The sequence below is a fragment of the Aulonocara stuartgranti genome, assembly GCF_965226115.1.
Source record: "Aulonocara stuartgranti genome assembly, chromosome: 23".
In the NCBI taxonomy this organism is placed as follows: Eukaryota; Metazoa; Chordata; class Actinopteri; order Cichliformes; family Cichlidae; genus Aulonocara; species Aulonocara stuartgranti.
The window spans coordinates 19,527,540-19,543,931 of record NC_138958.1 but is presented as its reverse complement, the minus strand read 5'-3'; the positions used below and the strand labels follow the sequence as shown (position 1 = coordinate 19,543,931).

General features: G+C 42.3%; 1 protein-coding gene across 3 annotated transcripts in view; it reads right to left on the bottom strand.

Annotated features, from left to right (window-relative positions):
• The window catches only part of LOC309700797 (BCL-6 corepressor-like), an 82,020-nt gene that overhangs the window by 38,981 nt on the left and 26,647 nt on the right, over window positions 1–16,392 (bottom strand). For all 3 annotated transcript variants that reach the window (XM_082524616.1, XM_082524617.1, XM_082524615.1), the window contains one exon: window positions 4,624–8,226. In XM_082524616.1, the coding sequence (XP_082380742.1) occupies window positions 4,624–8,226 (3,603 nt within the window). The remainder of the gene's footprint in view (window positions 1–4,623; window positions 8,227–16,392) is intronic.

Genomic DNA, 16,392 nt, shown 5'->3' with positions numbered 1-16,392 from the left:
ACGCTTTCAAACTCAGCGCAATGATTTTGAATTTAGGGTTTTTAAAATCAGTTCATTCATTCATTTGAACTATGGATTAACAGTTCTGTTTAATAAAATCATAGTTCAGTGTTGGTATTTATGTATATGTCTGTCTCCACTTGGGCTTGTTTAACGTCACCTGTACGTAACTTAATGGTCAACAAAATTTTTATCCCTGCGTATTGTGTGACAGAATTTTATTTGAGTCACCGCAAAATACAGAATAAGGATTTTGAAAAAACACTGAAATCCTGGCAAAAATACCTACTTGGCTTGATTCGATGCAGCTTGACTCAGTTTTTGTCTTTTTCTATTTCAATGCAGTCACACAAGTACTGTTCTCTTAGCAACCACCAAACCCAGACTCATCCATTAGATTTCTAGACCATTTGATTTGTCACGCCAGAGAACACTTTTCCACTGCTCTAGAGTCCAGTGGGAGTGTGGTTTACACCACTGCATCCACTTGGAAACCCATTCCATGAAGGTCTCTGCCACTGTTCTTGAGCGAATCTGAAGGTCACATGAAGTTTGGAGGTCTGTAGCGACTGACTCTTCAGAAAGTTGGCAAGCTCTGCACTCTATGTGCTTCAGCATCTGCTGAGCCTGCTGCGTGAGTACTTAACTCCAAATGTTATTTTCTTTACATGATCAGATTTTCTTATTTACTGATTATTACATAAACCTCCGTAATGTAAAGTTTTTATTGCCTTTAAAGAGTTATTAATGGCATTAATAGTTGTTTTTTTTCTGTGCTTAACAGCAATTTGTCATTTGAGATTCTTTTAAAGACAGAGTTTCATGGCCATTTTAATAATAAAAAAAGACCTCGGCTTATTTTATTACTTAAATTCTAACCATTGGCAAGCGTTCTTGCAGTGCTCATCTCAAAAATCGCTTTATACTCCTTAAGTATTTTACCATCACCCGCCTCTCCCCATTCACTGTTACCGATGTCTTTTCAGATGCTCTTGTTTAGGATATTCTGTAGCCACCAGCACGTGATATTTTCTTTCAGAATTTAAATATTTGCCACTCCTGTTCTGCTCTGTTACCTGAACTAAGATACCAGAGACAAATCAAGAAACCTCCAATCATGTCTGAAAGACATTTTGTTATGATCCTAAAGAAGAAGATGCATGTTTACAGCTTACATCCCAAGATGCACCACACTCATTTCTGAAAGCTTCATCTTTGGTTTTACAGGCTTGTTATGCCCTTACTAACCATTGGTGCCTGCTCCCCTGATCCGCTGCCTGACATCCTGGTATTAGTCACTCACCTCACTCTGCCCTGACCGCAAACCCATTTTAAAAATTAATGGCCCGTGAAACGATCTACAAATCCATCCAACGCTGCTGCCCAGAGCTGAGAGCACCCAGGGGCGTAGGAGCAAAAATGTGAGTTAATTTGAGCCGGCACCCTCCTTCAGGAGCCACGATTGACTGAGCAAACAGCTTTGTACAGGGAATAAACAGATGGACAGGAAACACATGAAAACATGGAGCCCAACATGAAGAATCAGTGCAACAATAAACCTGCATGTGCAACAGTAATGGCTAAATGTAATATTGCGTAATTAGTTTATCTGGTGCCTGGGCTTCAAGTGTCACCTGAAAAAAAAAGTTAAAAAAAAAAATAGTTAATAGAATTTTACTGAAAACACAAGACCCTGAAGTTGTTGTTTATCCTTGTGGAGCTGTTGGTTTAATGCTAAACTCAACACTGTAATTGATGAAGAATGGAACAAAAAGAGACACAAAATGAATAAAAATAAGTTAAAAATGACCATAAAGAAATAAAAAAAGACCAGAAAATGGCACAAAATGAAATAAACAGAAAATGATCAGAAAGCGATGCAAAATGATCACAAAGAGATAAAAAAACAAGAAATTGAAAGGCAAAATAACTGTAAATAGATATAAAATGACAACAAAGATGAAGAGAGTTAAAACACAGAGATAAAAAAGGACCACAAAAAGGCAAAAAATGACCATAAAACAAAGAGACATCAAATGATGACAAATTTAGGCAAATTGACCACAAAAAATTTATGCAAAAGAAAGGCAGAATTACCATAAGGACATATAAAATGACAACAAAGATGAAAAAGTACTACAAAGATACAGAAAATGAACAGAAATAGATAAAAAGGACCACAAAAAGAAAATGACCATAAGACGGTATAACGACCATAATAGAAAGAGTTAGAAAGTAGCCACAAAGAAAAGATGGAAAAATGACTGTAACAAAAAAGACATTCAAGAGATCCAGAAAGATGAAAAAGATAGAAGACGGAAAATGTCCATAAAAAGATACAAAACAACCACAAAAGATACAAATGTCTAGAAAGAGATCTAAAACAACAACGAATAGACTTAACAGAAGTGTGGTGCTTTTTGGGCTCAACCTTTCGTCTCACTATCTATTTGCCTGAATGTGGATATATATCTGAAAACTAATATATTAATTATAGAAATATTAATCACGTTATTTTAGACAGCTAATATTTTATTTTGCGTCCCAAATAATTCAATAGCGTTACATCACCTGTAATGTAAAGTATAGGCTTTCTAAAGCTGCCTGTCTGGAAATGTACTTCATTATTCATTTAGCAGCTTCCATCAGTAAATAAAAAACAAAACAAAAACAAAAACTTTAAAGAAGTGAAAGCTAATCTGGGACTGCAGGATGAAGATGAGGACTTCTTAGGAAAAAAACCCAAAACAAAACAATGAATTCATCCTCTTCCATCTACTGAGAGGAGGATGAAGAGGAGGAGGTGAAGGAGGAACAAAGAAAGCAAAAATGATGTTCAGAGAGAAAGATGAAGAGAAAAAATAGAAAAAGCCAAGATAAACATATAAAAATAGAGACAGAAAGGAAGAAAAAACGCAAAAGAGACTTCTTCCTTCCTTCCTTCCTTCCTTCCACTGTTTCCTTCACAGTTTGGGGAAAAACCATCAGGTTAACAGTCGCCTGGAGCCACAGAGCCGCTGAGTTATCCTAACTCGACCTCAGCTCGACCCCAAATATCAGCAGGCAGAAAAGCAAAAGAGAGGAGGAGAAGGCAGCCACTCTCCTCCTAAATACCTCCTCATATCCGACCACTCTTCACTGCAGATTCAAACAAACCTCCTCTCCCGATTTACGGTTAAAATCCCATATTATGTCTGCTAAGTCTGTTGTTGACATTCTAGGTTGTTTTTCTTTGTATGGTTGGATTAGATCTGAACACTCTATGATCAGGGTTAACAATAAAAAAACAGAAGCATTAACAGTAGACTCTGGCCCTGTGAGCGCAGCTGAAAGTGCTGATTTCTTTAAATGCAGACCAAAAATCCACCAGCTGGGGCTAACTTTAAGGTTGTGGCTTATAATTGCTTTTTAAAGCAACATTTTACTGTTTCTGTTTTACTTACCTCCTCTTTTACTGCCACATCATTGAATTAATTCAAATTCAAAATATTTTTCACTCATTAGCCACCTCATATAAGCCCATATTTACATTCAGTTTTTGTACATTGGGTCCTGTATAAACAAGGTTTAAGTGACTTGACTGTGCATGAAAGCAAAAGAAACAACCAACAATGAAAATGAACTTTAGAATCAGTCGGAGGGTTTTAGTTGTTCAGACATCTGCAAACGGTGATTCTATCCGAATGTTCATGTCCTTAACTCTCCACCACTTCCACAATAATTTAAAACTGCTGACGCTATGCTGTGGTTGTTTTGTTTTTGTTTTTTTCTTATTGAACAATCAGTTGATAAATCAAAACCGTAATTTAAAGACCAGCGCTCTGCAGCATATGCTGAGATTCACTCCTCCTACATAGAAGCCATAACAATCACAGCATTCTCTTTTTACTCCTCCTGCAACTTCCAAAGATAATTTGTAGGTGGGAAGCTAGTGAGGGACCGCATCCTCAGAGAAAACCAATTCCTGCTTCCTCCTACAAATATCTCCTTGGCTGCGCATCAGCAGGCAAAACTGACACATATGTTCATGTTTAATTTCTTAATAAAACCGAGAAACACCACAACAGTTGAGTTAAAAGCTGCATTCCAACCATATTTTAGCCAAAATGGCAAAGGAACTTAGCCACATATGAATGTTCATAAAAACCTATGATAAAGCTTTTTGATGCATGCTCAATCATCCAGCTAAGGAAGTCTCAATTTTTTAGGCTATCATAATGTTATAACTGCACAAGAAATTATTGAAATGACCTTCTTTCAGGCACAATTTATTATTTGGTAAATATTCTCAGTCTCCTGTGCATTTCCCTGCTCCAGGACTTTATTAGATAATGTCATTTTTAAAAAAGTAACCCTGGTTTAAAATACTTTTTCCATGTTTACAAGAAGCTTCACACTGTGGAATTGGACCACAGTGAATGGGGAGTCTGTTTCCTTTCAGTGAGTGTGACTTAAATTACCTTAATGAACAGTAAGCTGAAAAATCAATATCAGAAAACAAACCCAAAGAGGCAGCAGTGGTGTAATCATAGCACACCAGACCACCAGAGAAAATCTGATTTGCTCTCTCTGTCTCACCATACCATCATTGAATAACGAAGGGATGAGGACATGATGCCTTACCTGAAGTGCTCTCTGTTCTCTGCTCAGCTTGCTCGAGTCAGCGTAAAGCTCTGTGGTCACACATTTGAATCGGTCTCCCACGTAGCCAGATGAATTGGCAATGCGTTTGGTGAGGCCAGAGACACGGGATTTGCTGTGACCATCCTCTTCATCTGCCAGGGGATCCACGCAGTCTTGCATGTTGAATTCCTTCTCATTTCCACAGCTAATAGTAGAGGAAAGGTCTTTGTTAACTAACAGCTCCAGCATCGGATCCACTGGCATCGTGTTCAGACCATCACTGGTTGGTGAAAGGTGTTGACAGGTTGGGCCCTGGATAAAACTATTTCCATATGTGGGAACCCTGAGGGTGCTGCTTGCACCGGCTGTTTGGTAATTTCCAGAAGGCTGGCTCTTAGAGAGGGATCTTCCATAACTCTGACTACTAAACTTTCCAAATGCAGGAGCTCTGGCATTAGCATTTGATTGTACTGCATTGCAGTTCTCACCATGAGGGCTGTTGCTCCTGTAGCTTGTAGGCATAGAGTTAACATTTTCACGAGTTGGGCTGCTGAAAAGTTTCGGTTCAAAAGTTGGTGCCCTCACAGTCAGATTTCTGCAGCATGGCCCAACAAAATTTCTAAAATTTGGACTGTTTGCATTTCCGTTACATGATGAGGGGCCTCTTGGGTTGCTGTTGGCATATAGTTGGGCTCCTCCAGGTGATGGCCTGGAATTAAAACTTCTGGATGCTGGAACCTGAGGACTGAAGTCTCTACTACTCTGTCCCATACTGCTGTAAACGGGACTTTCTGATTGAGTGCTGCCATGGTGAGCTGAGCTCTTTGGGCTCATTGTACAGACTACTCCCATGCTGTTGTTGGAACTAGTACAATCACTAGAACTATTTTCTCTGCTTCCAGGAACCAAAGAGCTTACGTTTCTGGAAGGGCTTTGCTGAGGTTGAATATTTTTACTGCTTGAAACTTCTGATCTAACCTCACTTGTAACACTTTTCCCACCACCAGTAGCATTCAACGTTTGATTCCCAGAACCAGCAGAGGCTCCAGTTTTACATTTTCTAGAAAACTGCTGTGGAGACGTTCGGGCACATCGCATTGTCTCCTCCTCTGGGATATCTGGGAATGGACTAATTGCTTCTTCCTCCTCCTCCTCTGGGATTTCCACTGTGCTATCCTGACCAGTAGGAGGAGGTGAGGAAGAGGTGTGATGAGAAGTGTGGGATAGTGAACCTAGTCTCTGCTCTGTACCTTGAGTTGAAAGGATGCCTTTTGGAGGCCCTGGCTCTGTTTCTCTGATTTGTACATGTTTGGAGAAATCTTCGGTTCTGGTAGATGTGGAGCCACAATTACTGGTGGAAAAATCATCTTCTGCCTCATCATGCACCAGGTCAATGCAAACTATATCATCTCTTACGGCAGACAGGCCTTTACCTGAGGCCTTGGACTTGTCTTTCTCATTATCACGTGTGCGAGAGCTGTCAACATCTGGCTTTTCTAAAGTCCAGAGTTTATCCTGGCTCTTGGACCTGATCTCAAGCTGTTCTTTGCTTGTAAGACTTGAATATTTTGAAACTGGAGTTGAGGTAATCTCTTGGGAATTTGGATATGAATGAACTCCATATGGGAGGCCGTGTCTTGGTGGAATGTTAGATGAGTAAAAGCTGCTGCTACCGAGTAATAGTGGATGCGGGTACACATGTCCTTTACTTGCTATTGACAGTCGCTGCATGGATATATTTTCTGCAACTGAGTACGGGACATAGCGATTAGTATAACCTAAGCCAGGAGGAAGATAGGAATCACTATACATCTGGCTGGAGCCATTTCCATTTTCTAAACGAAATGGCTGCTGATGCTTAGTCTGGCTCTCTTTAACCTCTGGCTTAGCAGAAGTTAAGATTTGTTTTCCAGAGTGAGTTTCCCCTTTGCTGTTTGGAGGGACTTTGTCAGAGTCAGTAGGTGGGACTTGTGGCCACCCAACTTTGGCATTTAAAGAAGGAGATGCTGCAGAAGGTTGCCCTCCTGAGACAGTACTGGAAATACTGGCTAACTCAACTCTCTTAGAGCCAGGTGAGCCAGAAGGGTGCTGTTGGTGAACAGTATTGTCCACACTTCGGTTTTTCATAGACTGAGAGCCTCTGCTGTGGTCAGAGATGACAGCAGAGGAAGGACCTGGAGTAGCCCAGCTGGGGCCTGCAGTGCTGATCATTTCGGGATGATCTGAAGTCTTAGCTGATGTGCTAACAGGTCGGGTTAAACTCTCTTTGATCTGTTGGTCTTGACTAGTTAACAGCTTGTAATGAGATGGTGGCACATACCCCAACTTGGACAGAGTCTCTAATCTGGTTGGGAATCCACTTGGAAAACCTTCCATCTCTTTAGCAGACAAATCCAAAGGTTTTTCTCTGGGGTTTTTGGCAGCCTTATGAGGTCCTACTCTGTCAAGTGATGTCTTTGCAGGTGATATACACTTTTCTTTATTACTGCAGTCAGAGGTGACATCTTTGGTTTTACTGCTGCCTGAGTGTATAGGGGAGGAGTGCTCAGAGCTCATGTAAAAAGGGTGACACACTGAAATTGAGGTTGAGGATAAGGAAGTGCTTCTGCTAAGGGACTTTTGGAGTTCTGCAGAACTGTTGCTGAGATGGTGGGGTGTTGGAAGTGAGGAAGAAGGAAGGGTAACTGGGGATGACTCTAAGGCATCAGTACCAGCTGAGCTGGAAACATGGGTGCTACTGTTTCCACCAGTAGTTTTGCTGAGAGTATTTTTGGTAGAAGTGGTCTGAGTGGACTTTCCACCACTGCTGCTGCTACTCTCATGTTGTCGCTCTGTATGGTGAACAGCGTGAGCTTGGGTATCCTGATGATTCTGAGGACTGGTGCTGAAGGCAGAGGGTTCTTGATGTACCTGAGAACCAATGCCCTGCAATGTCTTGTCCTGGCAGTGGGGTAATGGTGAAAGTACTGTAGAAGCTGGGGTGGCTGTAGAAATCCTTATTGGAGGGCCTAGTGGAGAAGAGATATGGGCCGGTAAATAAGGAGGCAGGTAGAAAAGTCTCTCCTCTCCAGGCGTGCTGTTCCCAAGCCTGGAGGCACACAACGATTGATATGCCAGCTGTTGGTGGATGAAGGGTGGCTGCTGAGACAGGAATGAGGCCTTGTATGCCATGTCCAGGAAGGGGTACATTGTAGCATCGGTATAGGGGCTGATCCAAGGTAGTCTAAGAAAGCTACTGGTACCATTCAAACCCAGCTCTGGCTGTTTGTCACTGGATCCTACTCTGCGGTCCAAGCCCAAGCCATCACCAGCTGCAGCAGGAACAAGTAAAGGTTTCTGCAGTCCTGGTGCTGGGCTTTTATACAGTCCAACATATCCATTTGCAGATTTCTGGCCTTCAAGCAGGGATACATCTGGTTTATACAGGAGATCATAGCCAAGTGGCAGTGAGGTACCAGGCTCCTGGGGTTTTTCAGAAGACAGAGGATGGATGCCAGGATAAAAAATTCCTCCATGGGGGCGAAGGTTTTCCCCCACCAGAGCATTGCGGTCAATACTAAGGGCAGCTAACGGGTTCATCCTGTGAGCTGCACTGGCATCCACCTGTAACAGAGAGTAAGAGAAAATAATGAATAACTGTATTCTTTTGTAAAATCCTCAAGAACTGTTTTCTACAATAATCATTAATTCTGACTAACAGAAAGTCAGAAAAACTTTCATGCACAAAAAAGGCAACAACCTTTCTGATTCTCAGATTGATACAGAAAATGCTAAGAATAATAGCAAATCTTTATATTTGAGTCAAGAAACAGTTTTTGAAATTTTATCTTATAATATTTTGCGATCCATTTCTTCATACGACATTTTGCAATGTGATGCAGCACACTGTGAAGCATTAAGTTGATACAATATTTTGTGATGAAATTTTGTGATCCAACCTTTCATGATATGACATTTTTCAATATGAGATTCCGCAGTGCATTTAATGGTTATATTTTATGATATGACATTTTGTGATATGAAATTACATATATGACTTTTGCTGAAGACTAAGTATCCCACACTGTCAGCTGGATGTTAGTGGGCTCTGCAGTGCAGGCGATTCTCCCTTTAGTACAGTACATACTCTGAAATATATGGTTAAGCACCACATGGTTAAATTCGCACTTCAAGGACAAACGGGAATGAAGAGAGGAAAAAAGAATTTTGTCTATTTAGGGGATCTCAACTGGAAGACATAAAGCCTGTGATTTCATTTTCCTGTCATGGAGAAAAATAAGAGCACTCTTTCCTTTTATTTATTTATTTTAGTATTCCTGGATGACATACGACGCCCGGAGCTACTCTTTCACTCTCTCTCTCTCGGCAGATCCAGGAAACAGAGAGATGAAAAAAAGAGAGGAGGCAGGGGGTGAGAGAGAAGAGCCAGAGACAGAGGGGGAAAAGAGGAAATGCTATAAACAAAGAGAGGGCAAGAGACAAAGGGAAAGCATGGCAGAAAAAGAGAGAGAGTCAGGGAGCGCAATATTGAAAGAAAAAAAGCAGCCTAATTGAATTTCCTGTCACACGGCGTGGTGAACCATCTCTGATTGGCTATCAGCCGCAGGGCCATTAGGAAATTATCCAGACAGCTGGGTTGCCGCCTGAGATGAGAAGGAGGAGGCAGAGATCCTTCACTCGCTCTGTTTTTTAAGGCACCGAGAAAGGAGAATGGTAGAGACTGAAAAGTGTAGCTAAAGGAAAATTAGGGTTAGAAAGCAGCTCGGAACAAAAATTAAACAAGATAAATCAGGCATTTATTTATTATAGTTAGACGATAACAGATCTATTTTCAAATTGCCATTAATTTCAAAAATCCTTGTGAAAGTTGTCGCTCGTCTTCTCCTTCAGCTGATTGAGGGAAACAGTTTCTTTGATAGATTCCAATCTTGAACCGATGAAGCCACAACAATGAAACAGCATACCTGAAAATCACTAATGATATATTTACTTTTATCTGAGGGCATAAGAATATAATATTCCATTTTAGTTCCTTAGTTCCATTTTAGACTCATTTGAAGCCATTTAACACGTTAGTGTAATCTGTAACAGATTACAGAATTGGGTTGGCAAGAATGTCACAGTTCTAAATGGTTTTCATTTTTATCTGACCAATTTCATTCAATAATTTGGATATTTTCGTTTTTTTAGATATTTAGCATTTTAATTTTCTCCTGGCTTGATTAATATAGCTCACTATAGCTCATGTCTTTCTCAAGCCTTTCTCTTCAGTTGGCCAAGAAATGATGCAAAAATTAGGTGGTGCTTGTGTAACAGTGTTTATATGGTATTATTCCACTTGCCACAAATATCAGTGCAATGGGGAAACAGCGCCCCCCCTCTCGGTGTGGCTGGTTAGGTGAGGCTGGCTGCAGTAATCGCTGCCAGTCTGCCGTAGCCATACGAGAGGTGAGTTGTATTGTTCCGCACACGATATAGCCAAGTAGTACAGACACATAAAACATGTTTGATTAGCTGATGAGCACCGAGTGTAATAAGTGCTTAGTGGACACATGTCCAACACCAGTTTTATGTACTTTTCATTTGTTTATTAATGTGTGAAACTGTATGCTAAAGCGGAATGCTAATGGATGCTCTGCCGTAGTGTGCTGTGCGGAGTGGTGTGTGGCGAGCCATTTGCACTGATACAACACCGTTGTTTCCATTCAGGTACATCACTTGTTGTTGCTGTTATTTTATTGTATACTAAAAATTGTAATATGGCTGCAGTAATCGCGGCCAGTCTGCCGTAGCCATACGAGAGTGTGCTGTGCGGAGTGGTGTGTGGCGAGCCATTTGCACTGATACAACACCGTTGTTTCCATTCAGGAAATAAAGTGGCAACGATCGATCAGAGACTCCTTGTCTTTTTAAAAACACAACACAACGCAGAGTCGAGGAGTCTGTTTGGGCCGAACTGTTGCAGCGGGATGAAGCAGAAACCGGTTACACTTGGGCATAACCTCTATTCTTGCTTCTCTTTGGCTTCCACTAAAATTTAAAATAAAAAATAAATTTAAAATAATCCATCTTAAAATTCTATTATTAACATAAAAAGCTCTATATGCCCAGGCTCCTGCTTATATGGCCGAGCTCTCAAGTCACCTGACCAGGGTCTTTTAACTGTCCCACGTTCTTATTTTAAATCCAGAGGTGAACACTAGGGCTGGGCAATGCGTTGCCCTTAAGGCATTTCTCTGAATAAATAGGTTCATAAGTTTGAAATAAATAATTCTAAAAAGATTTGCCATTAAAAAATTAATATGTGTTGTTAAAATGAATAATTCATGCTTTACATACGTTTTAGTTAAAAGGAAAATTTCGCTAAAATGTATTTCCTGTTCTGGCGGGGCACTTCCGGTTCCGGTCAAGTACTTCCGGGTTTTGGTCAAGCACTCGGTTTTGCTGAGAAACAGGCTCCTCATGCTAAAGGCAGTATGGAGATGTAATCAAATGCCATCTCCTCCGAATTATCAGGCTGGAACGCCGTAAGTTACTTTATATGACAGTTTATACAGATAACTTTGGATATTGATGTATATTTTTCTAACATGAATGTTTTAGTAATGCACTTTATTGATGTAAACATCCATCTGCCTGTTGAGATGGAGTTTATTTTCTGTCATTTCAGTTTTCACCACATGTTCATGGAGACAATTAAACAAGCTGCAACTAAACTCCAGGGTCTTCATTTGTGGTTTAACTCGGTGTCACCAACATCCTCGTTGAAAACACTACAGTGAAAAGGCGCCTACTGATGATTCATCACGGTCAAAATGGCATCCAGTAACAAGTCTGCATACAGTTTAAGGACCAGCCGCTCATCTGGATCAGCAGTAAGCGCTGCCCATGCTCGAGCTAAAGCAGAGGCTGCCAAGGTCAGTTAAAGGTTGAAAAAGCTCAAAGCGAACTGAAAAAGGCAAAAATAGATGCGGAATTAGAAGTGTTAACATTACAGAGGGAAGCTGATACTGCTGTAGCTGAAGCAGAAGTGCTAGAGGAAGCTGAAGCAATACAAGAAGAACCTGAGAGTAGAAAATCTCCATCAGAAAGTGTAAAATTAGAACGTACAAATGAATATGTACGATCTCAAATGCTATCTCCCAGTCCACAAAAATTACCAACCACTTCTTGCCCCCAAGCAAGCTCACCCAACACATTTGTAACGTGGCATCCCTCTGAAGAAGGCAATTTAGAGCCACAACCCATCGACTCTGAAACAAGGCTTACCAAAGATAATATCGCTGCTCTAAATAAGCCAACCCAGCTGAAAGGTGAAACAAAACCTAAAGTGGAGAAACAAAATACCCCTCTCAACCCATGCGGCTCACCATTCATACCTCAACATAACTATAACACCACAGCCAGCATTTTAAATCCAGCAGAGCCCTTTGCCCAATACATGGCACGTCGAGATTTAATAATCTCAGGCCTTTACCAGTTCGACGATAGGCCAGAGAACTACAGAGCATGGTGCTCTTCGTTTACCAGTGCAACAGCTGAGGTCCGACTCACCCCCATTCAAGAGCTAGATCTCATGACGAAGTGGTTAGGGAGGGAGTCAAGTGATCAGGTGAAATGCATACGTTCAGTATATGTCAACAACCCCACATTAGCTCTATGCAAAGCATGGGAAAGACTGAATGAATGTTATGCAGCATCAGAAACAATCGAATGGTCACTTTTCCAACGGTTGGACAGTTTCCCCAAAATAACAGTCAAAGATCATGTCAAGCTACGTGAACTAGGAGATTTACTGCAAGAGATTCAAGGCGCTAAGGAAGACGGCCATCTGCCTGGTCTACTCTATCTGGACACTTCTCGTGGAATTAGCCCAATCGTAGACAAACTCCCATATGGACTTCAGGAGAGGTGGATGTCACACGGCTCTCAATATAAAGAGAACAACCAAGGCTGTTTCCCACCTATTGAGTACTTCTGTGAATTCATATGTAAAGAGGCAAAGAAATGCAATGATCCAAGTTTCCAACAGCAAAACTTAAAACCAGAAAAACCTTTTGCAAAAACTTAAATTCCAGCAAGCCAATTACTGTACACAAAACCAATATTTCTCCCCCTAACAAGGACTTTAACCGGAACTGCCCACTGCATAACAAGCCACACCCGCTCAAAAGATGCAGAACATTGAGGAATAAACCACTGGACGAAAGAAAGGCCTTCCTCAAAGAGAAAGGAATATGCTTCAGATGCTGTTCTTCAGACACTCATCTTGCGAAGGAATGCAAATCTTTAGTAAAGTGTTCTGAATGTGACAGCACAAGTCACAACGCAGTCATGCATCCCGGTCCTCCACCACAGACCAACAAGGCTCCACCTCCAGCACAAAAGAATGGCGGGGAGAGAGAAAACAGTCATGACACGGTTGATGTCACAACAAGCTGCACAGACGTGTGCGGTCCAGGTCAGTGGGGACGTTCATGTTCCAAGATATGTCTCACATGGGTGTACCCTAAAGGTTACAAAGACAGAGCTGTTAAGGCATATGTAATACTAGACGATCAGAGCAATCGTTCTTTAGCCAAGCCTGAGTTCTTCGAACTTTTTGACATTAAAAGTGAACCTTTCTCCTACAATCTTAGAACATGCTCTGGTGTTGTAGAAACATGGGGTAAAATAGCTGAAGGCTTTCATATCGAGTCACTGGATAGGTCAGTGGTGATCCCTCTACCATCGCTCATAGAGTGTCAGGACATTCCTAACAATAGGAATGAAATCCCAACTCCCAGCGCAGTGCTACACCAGCCACACCTCCGTACCATAGCAAAGTACATCCCTGAGCTAGACCCTAAAGCCGAAATACTCCTGCTACTAGGGAGAGACATTTTACAGGCACACAAGGTCAGGCAGAGAATTAACGGCCCCCATAACGCCCCCTTCGCCCAGCGCCTAGACCTAGAGTGGGTTGTAGTTGGGGAGGTCTGTCTGGGTAATGTTCATAGGCCTACAGTCAGCACACTGAAGACAGTCGTTCTGGAAAATGGCCGCCCTACAGTTTTCAAACCATGCAATAGCCTTCTGCAAGTCAAAGAAATGCCACACACAAACAGGCCAGGTAAAGCGCCCGAACAAACTCTGGGTCAAACGGTTTTTAACCGGACAGATAACGACAACAAACCAGCTCACTCAAAACAGGACACTCTCTTTCTAAAAATGATGGACAATGCTATTTACAGAGACGTGGACAACAGTTGGGTCGCCCCACTTCCATTTAAGGAACCCCGCCAGCAATTAACAAACAACAGACAGCAGGCGGCCACAAGGTTCTCCTCCTTAAAACGCACCCTTAATAGGAAACCTGAAATGCAGGAGCATTATGTGGCCTTCATGAAAAAAATCCTCTCCAATGGTCATGCCGAGGTGGCCCCCCCACTGGAAAAGGGAGAAGAGTGCTGGTATCTTCCAACATTTGGAGTCTACCACCCACAAAAACCCAATCAGATCAGGGTTGTCTTCGATTCTAGCGCCCAGTACTTGGGTGTCTCACTTAACAATGTCCTCCTTACTGGCCCTGATTTAAACAACACACTTGTCAGAGTTCTTCTCCGCTTCCGGACAGAAAGTGTTGCAATCATGGCAGATATACAGCAAATGTTTCACTGTTTTATGGTACGCGAAGACCACCGCAACTTCCTCCGTTTTCTGTGGCATAGGGACAACGACCTAAACAACGAAGTTGTCGAGTACCGGATGAAAGTCCACGTGTTTGGCAACTCAACATCCCCCGCTGTTGCCATTTATGGACTATGCAAGGCCATCAGAGCAGGTTCGAAAGACTATGGTGCAGATACAGTAAAGTTCATGGAGAGGCACTTTTACGTAGATGGCAGCTTGATCTCTGTCCCCTCTCCTGCTGAGGCTATAGACTTGCTTCAAAGAACACAAGCCTCACTCGCTGAATCCAACCTATGCCTGCATAAGTTAATTTCCAACTCTCAGGCAGTTATGCAGGCCTTCTGCCCAGAAGATTGTGCTCCTGTCATTAAAAACTTAGATTTAAGTGGTGAAGAGACACAATCCCAGCGAAGCCTTGGACTCATTTGGGAAATAACAAGAGACACATTCACTTACTCAGTGGCCACCTCAAGCAAGCCATTCACTCGCCGTGGCGTATTGTCCTCTGTCAATAGCGTCTTCGATCCCCTGGGCCTATTGGCACCCGTTACAATCCAAGGAAGGGCCCTACGCAGAGAGCTTACTTCAGAATGTTCAGATTGGGACGTACCCCTTCCAGAGGACAAACAAAGCAGATGGAAACGTGGAGAAATTCCCTTCAGGATCTAAGAGAACTACATGTTCCCAGAACCTACACATCCACCTCACTAAGTCGAGCAAAGCGAAAGGAACTGTGTTTATTCTCAGATGCTTCTACTAAGGCCATAGGAGCTGTAGCCTACTTAAAGGCAGTTCAAACAGATGGGAAGGTCGAGGTTGGGTTCATAATGGGCAAAGCAAAACTAGCCCCACTGTCAGAACCTACAATACCAAGACTTGAACTATGTGCAGCCGTCTTGGCAGCAGAAATGGCTGACCTCATTCAAGATGAGTTGGACTTAGACTTTGATGCAGTGCACTTCTATACGGACAGTAAGGTAGTGCTTGGCTACATTTGTAATGAGTCAAAAAGGTTTTACACATACGTTCACAACAGAGTACAGCGCATTCGCCAGTCATCAAAGCCAGAACAGTGGCATTATGTGCGCACAGAGGAAAATCCAGCAGACCATGCGTCTAGGTCACTGTCGGCATTCCAACTAAAAAAGTCCAGTTGGTTCACCGGACCACCCTTCATCCACCATCCTGCCGCAGAGACAACACAACTGAGTGGAAGGTTTGACCTGATTGAACCAGATAAGGACTCAGAAATTAGACCAGAAGTAAAAACTTACGTCACTCACCTCCAAGTACTCATCTGTAAGCGTTTTGAGCACTTTTCTACTTTTCAGTCTTTAGTCAGAGCCATAGCAAATCTTATCCACATTGCAAAGTCCTTCAATGGGACTAATCCAAACAAAAAATGCAAAGGCTGGCACAAATGTCATCTGCCTCAAACTCCAGAAGAGAATGCTCAAGCAAAAACTGTAATCTTCAAAGAGACACAGAAGGCATACTTTGAAAAGGAACTTTCTGCCCTTGATGCTGGCAAGCCAATCTCAAAACAGAGCCCCCTCAAGAAGCTCAGCCCAATGTTACAGGACAGTCTCATTTCTGTTGGAGGCCGACTCAAACACGCAGAAATTGAGAGTGTTGAAAAGAGCCCAGTAATTCTTCCAAAAAACAGTCACATCTCCCTTCTGCTCACTCGCCATTACCACGAGCTAACAAGGCACCAAGGTCGTCATCTGACGGAAGGAGCAATCAGAGCTGCTGGGCTGTGGCTTTTAGGCGGCAAAAAACTAGTCAATTCAGTAATCCACAAATGTTTAACCTGCCGCAAACTACGTGGAAAACAAGAACAACAACTCATGGCGGACCTACCCCTACCACCTGAACGCCTAAAAACTTGTCCTCCTTTCACCTACGTCGGCCTTGATGTCTTCGGACCGTGGTCCATAACAACCAGGCGTACCAGGGGCGGAGTAGCTGAAAGTAAGCAGTGGGCCATCATGTTTACCTGCATGAGTTCGAGAGCTGTGCATATTGAGGTAATCGAATCTCTGGACACATCCAGCTGCATAAACGCCCTCCGCCGCTTCTTCGCTCTGAGAGGCC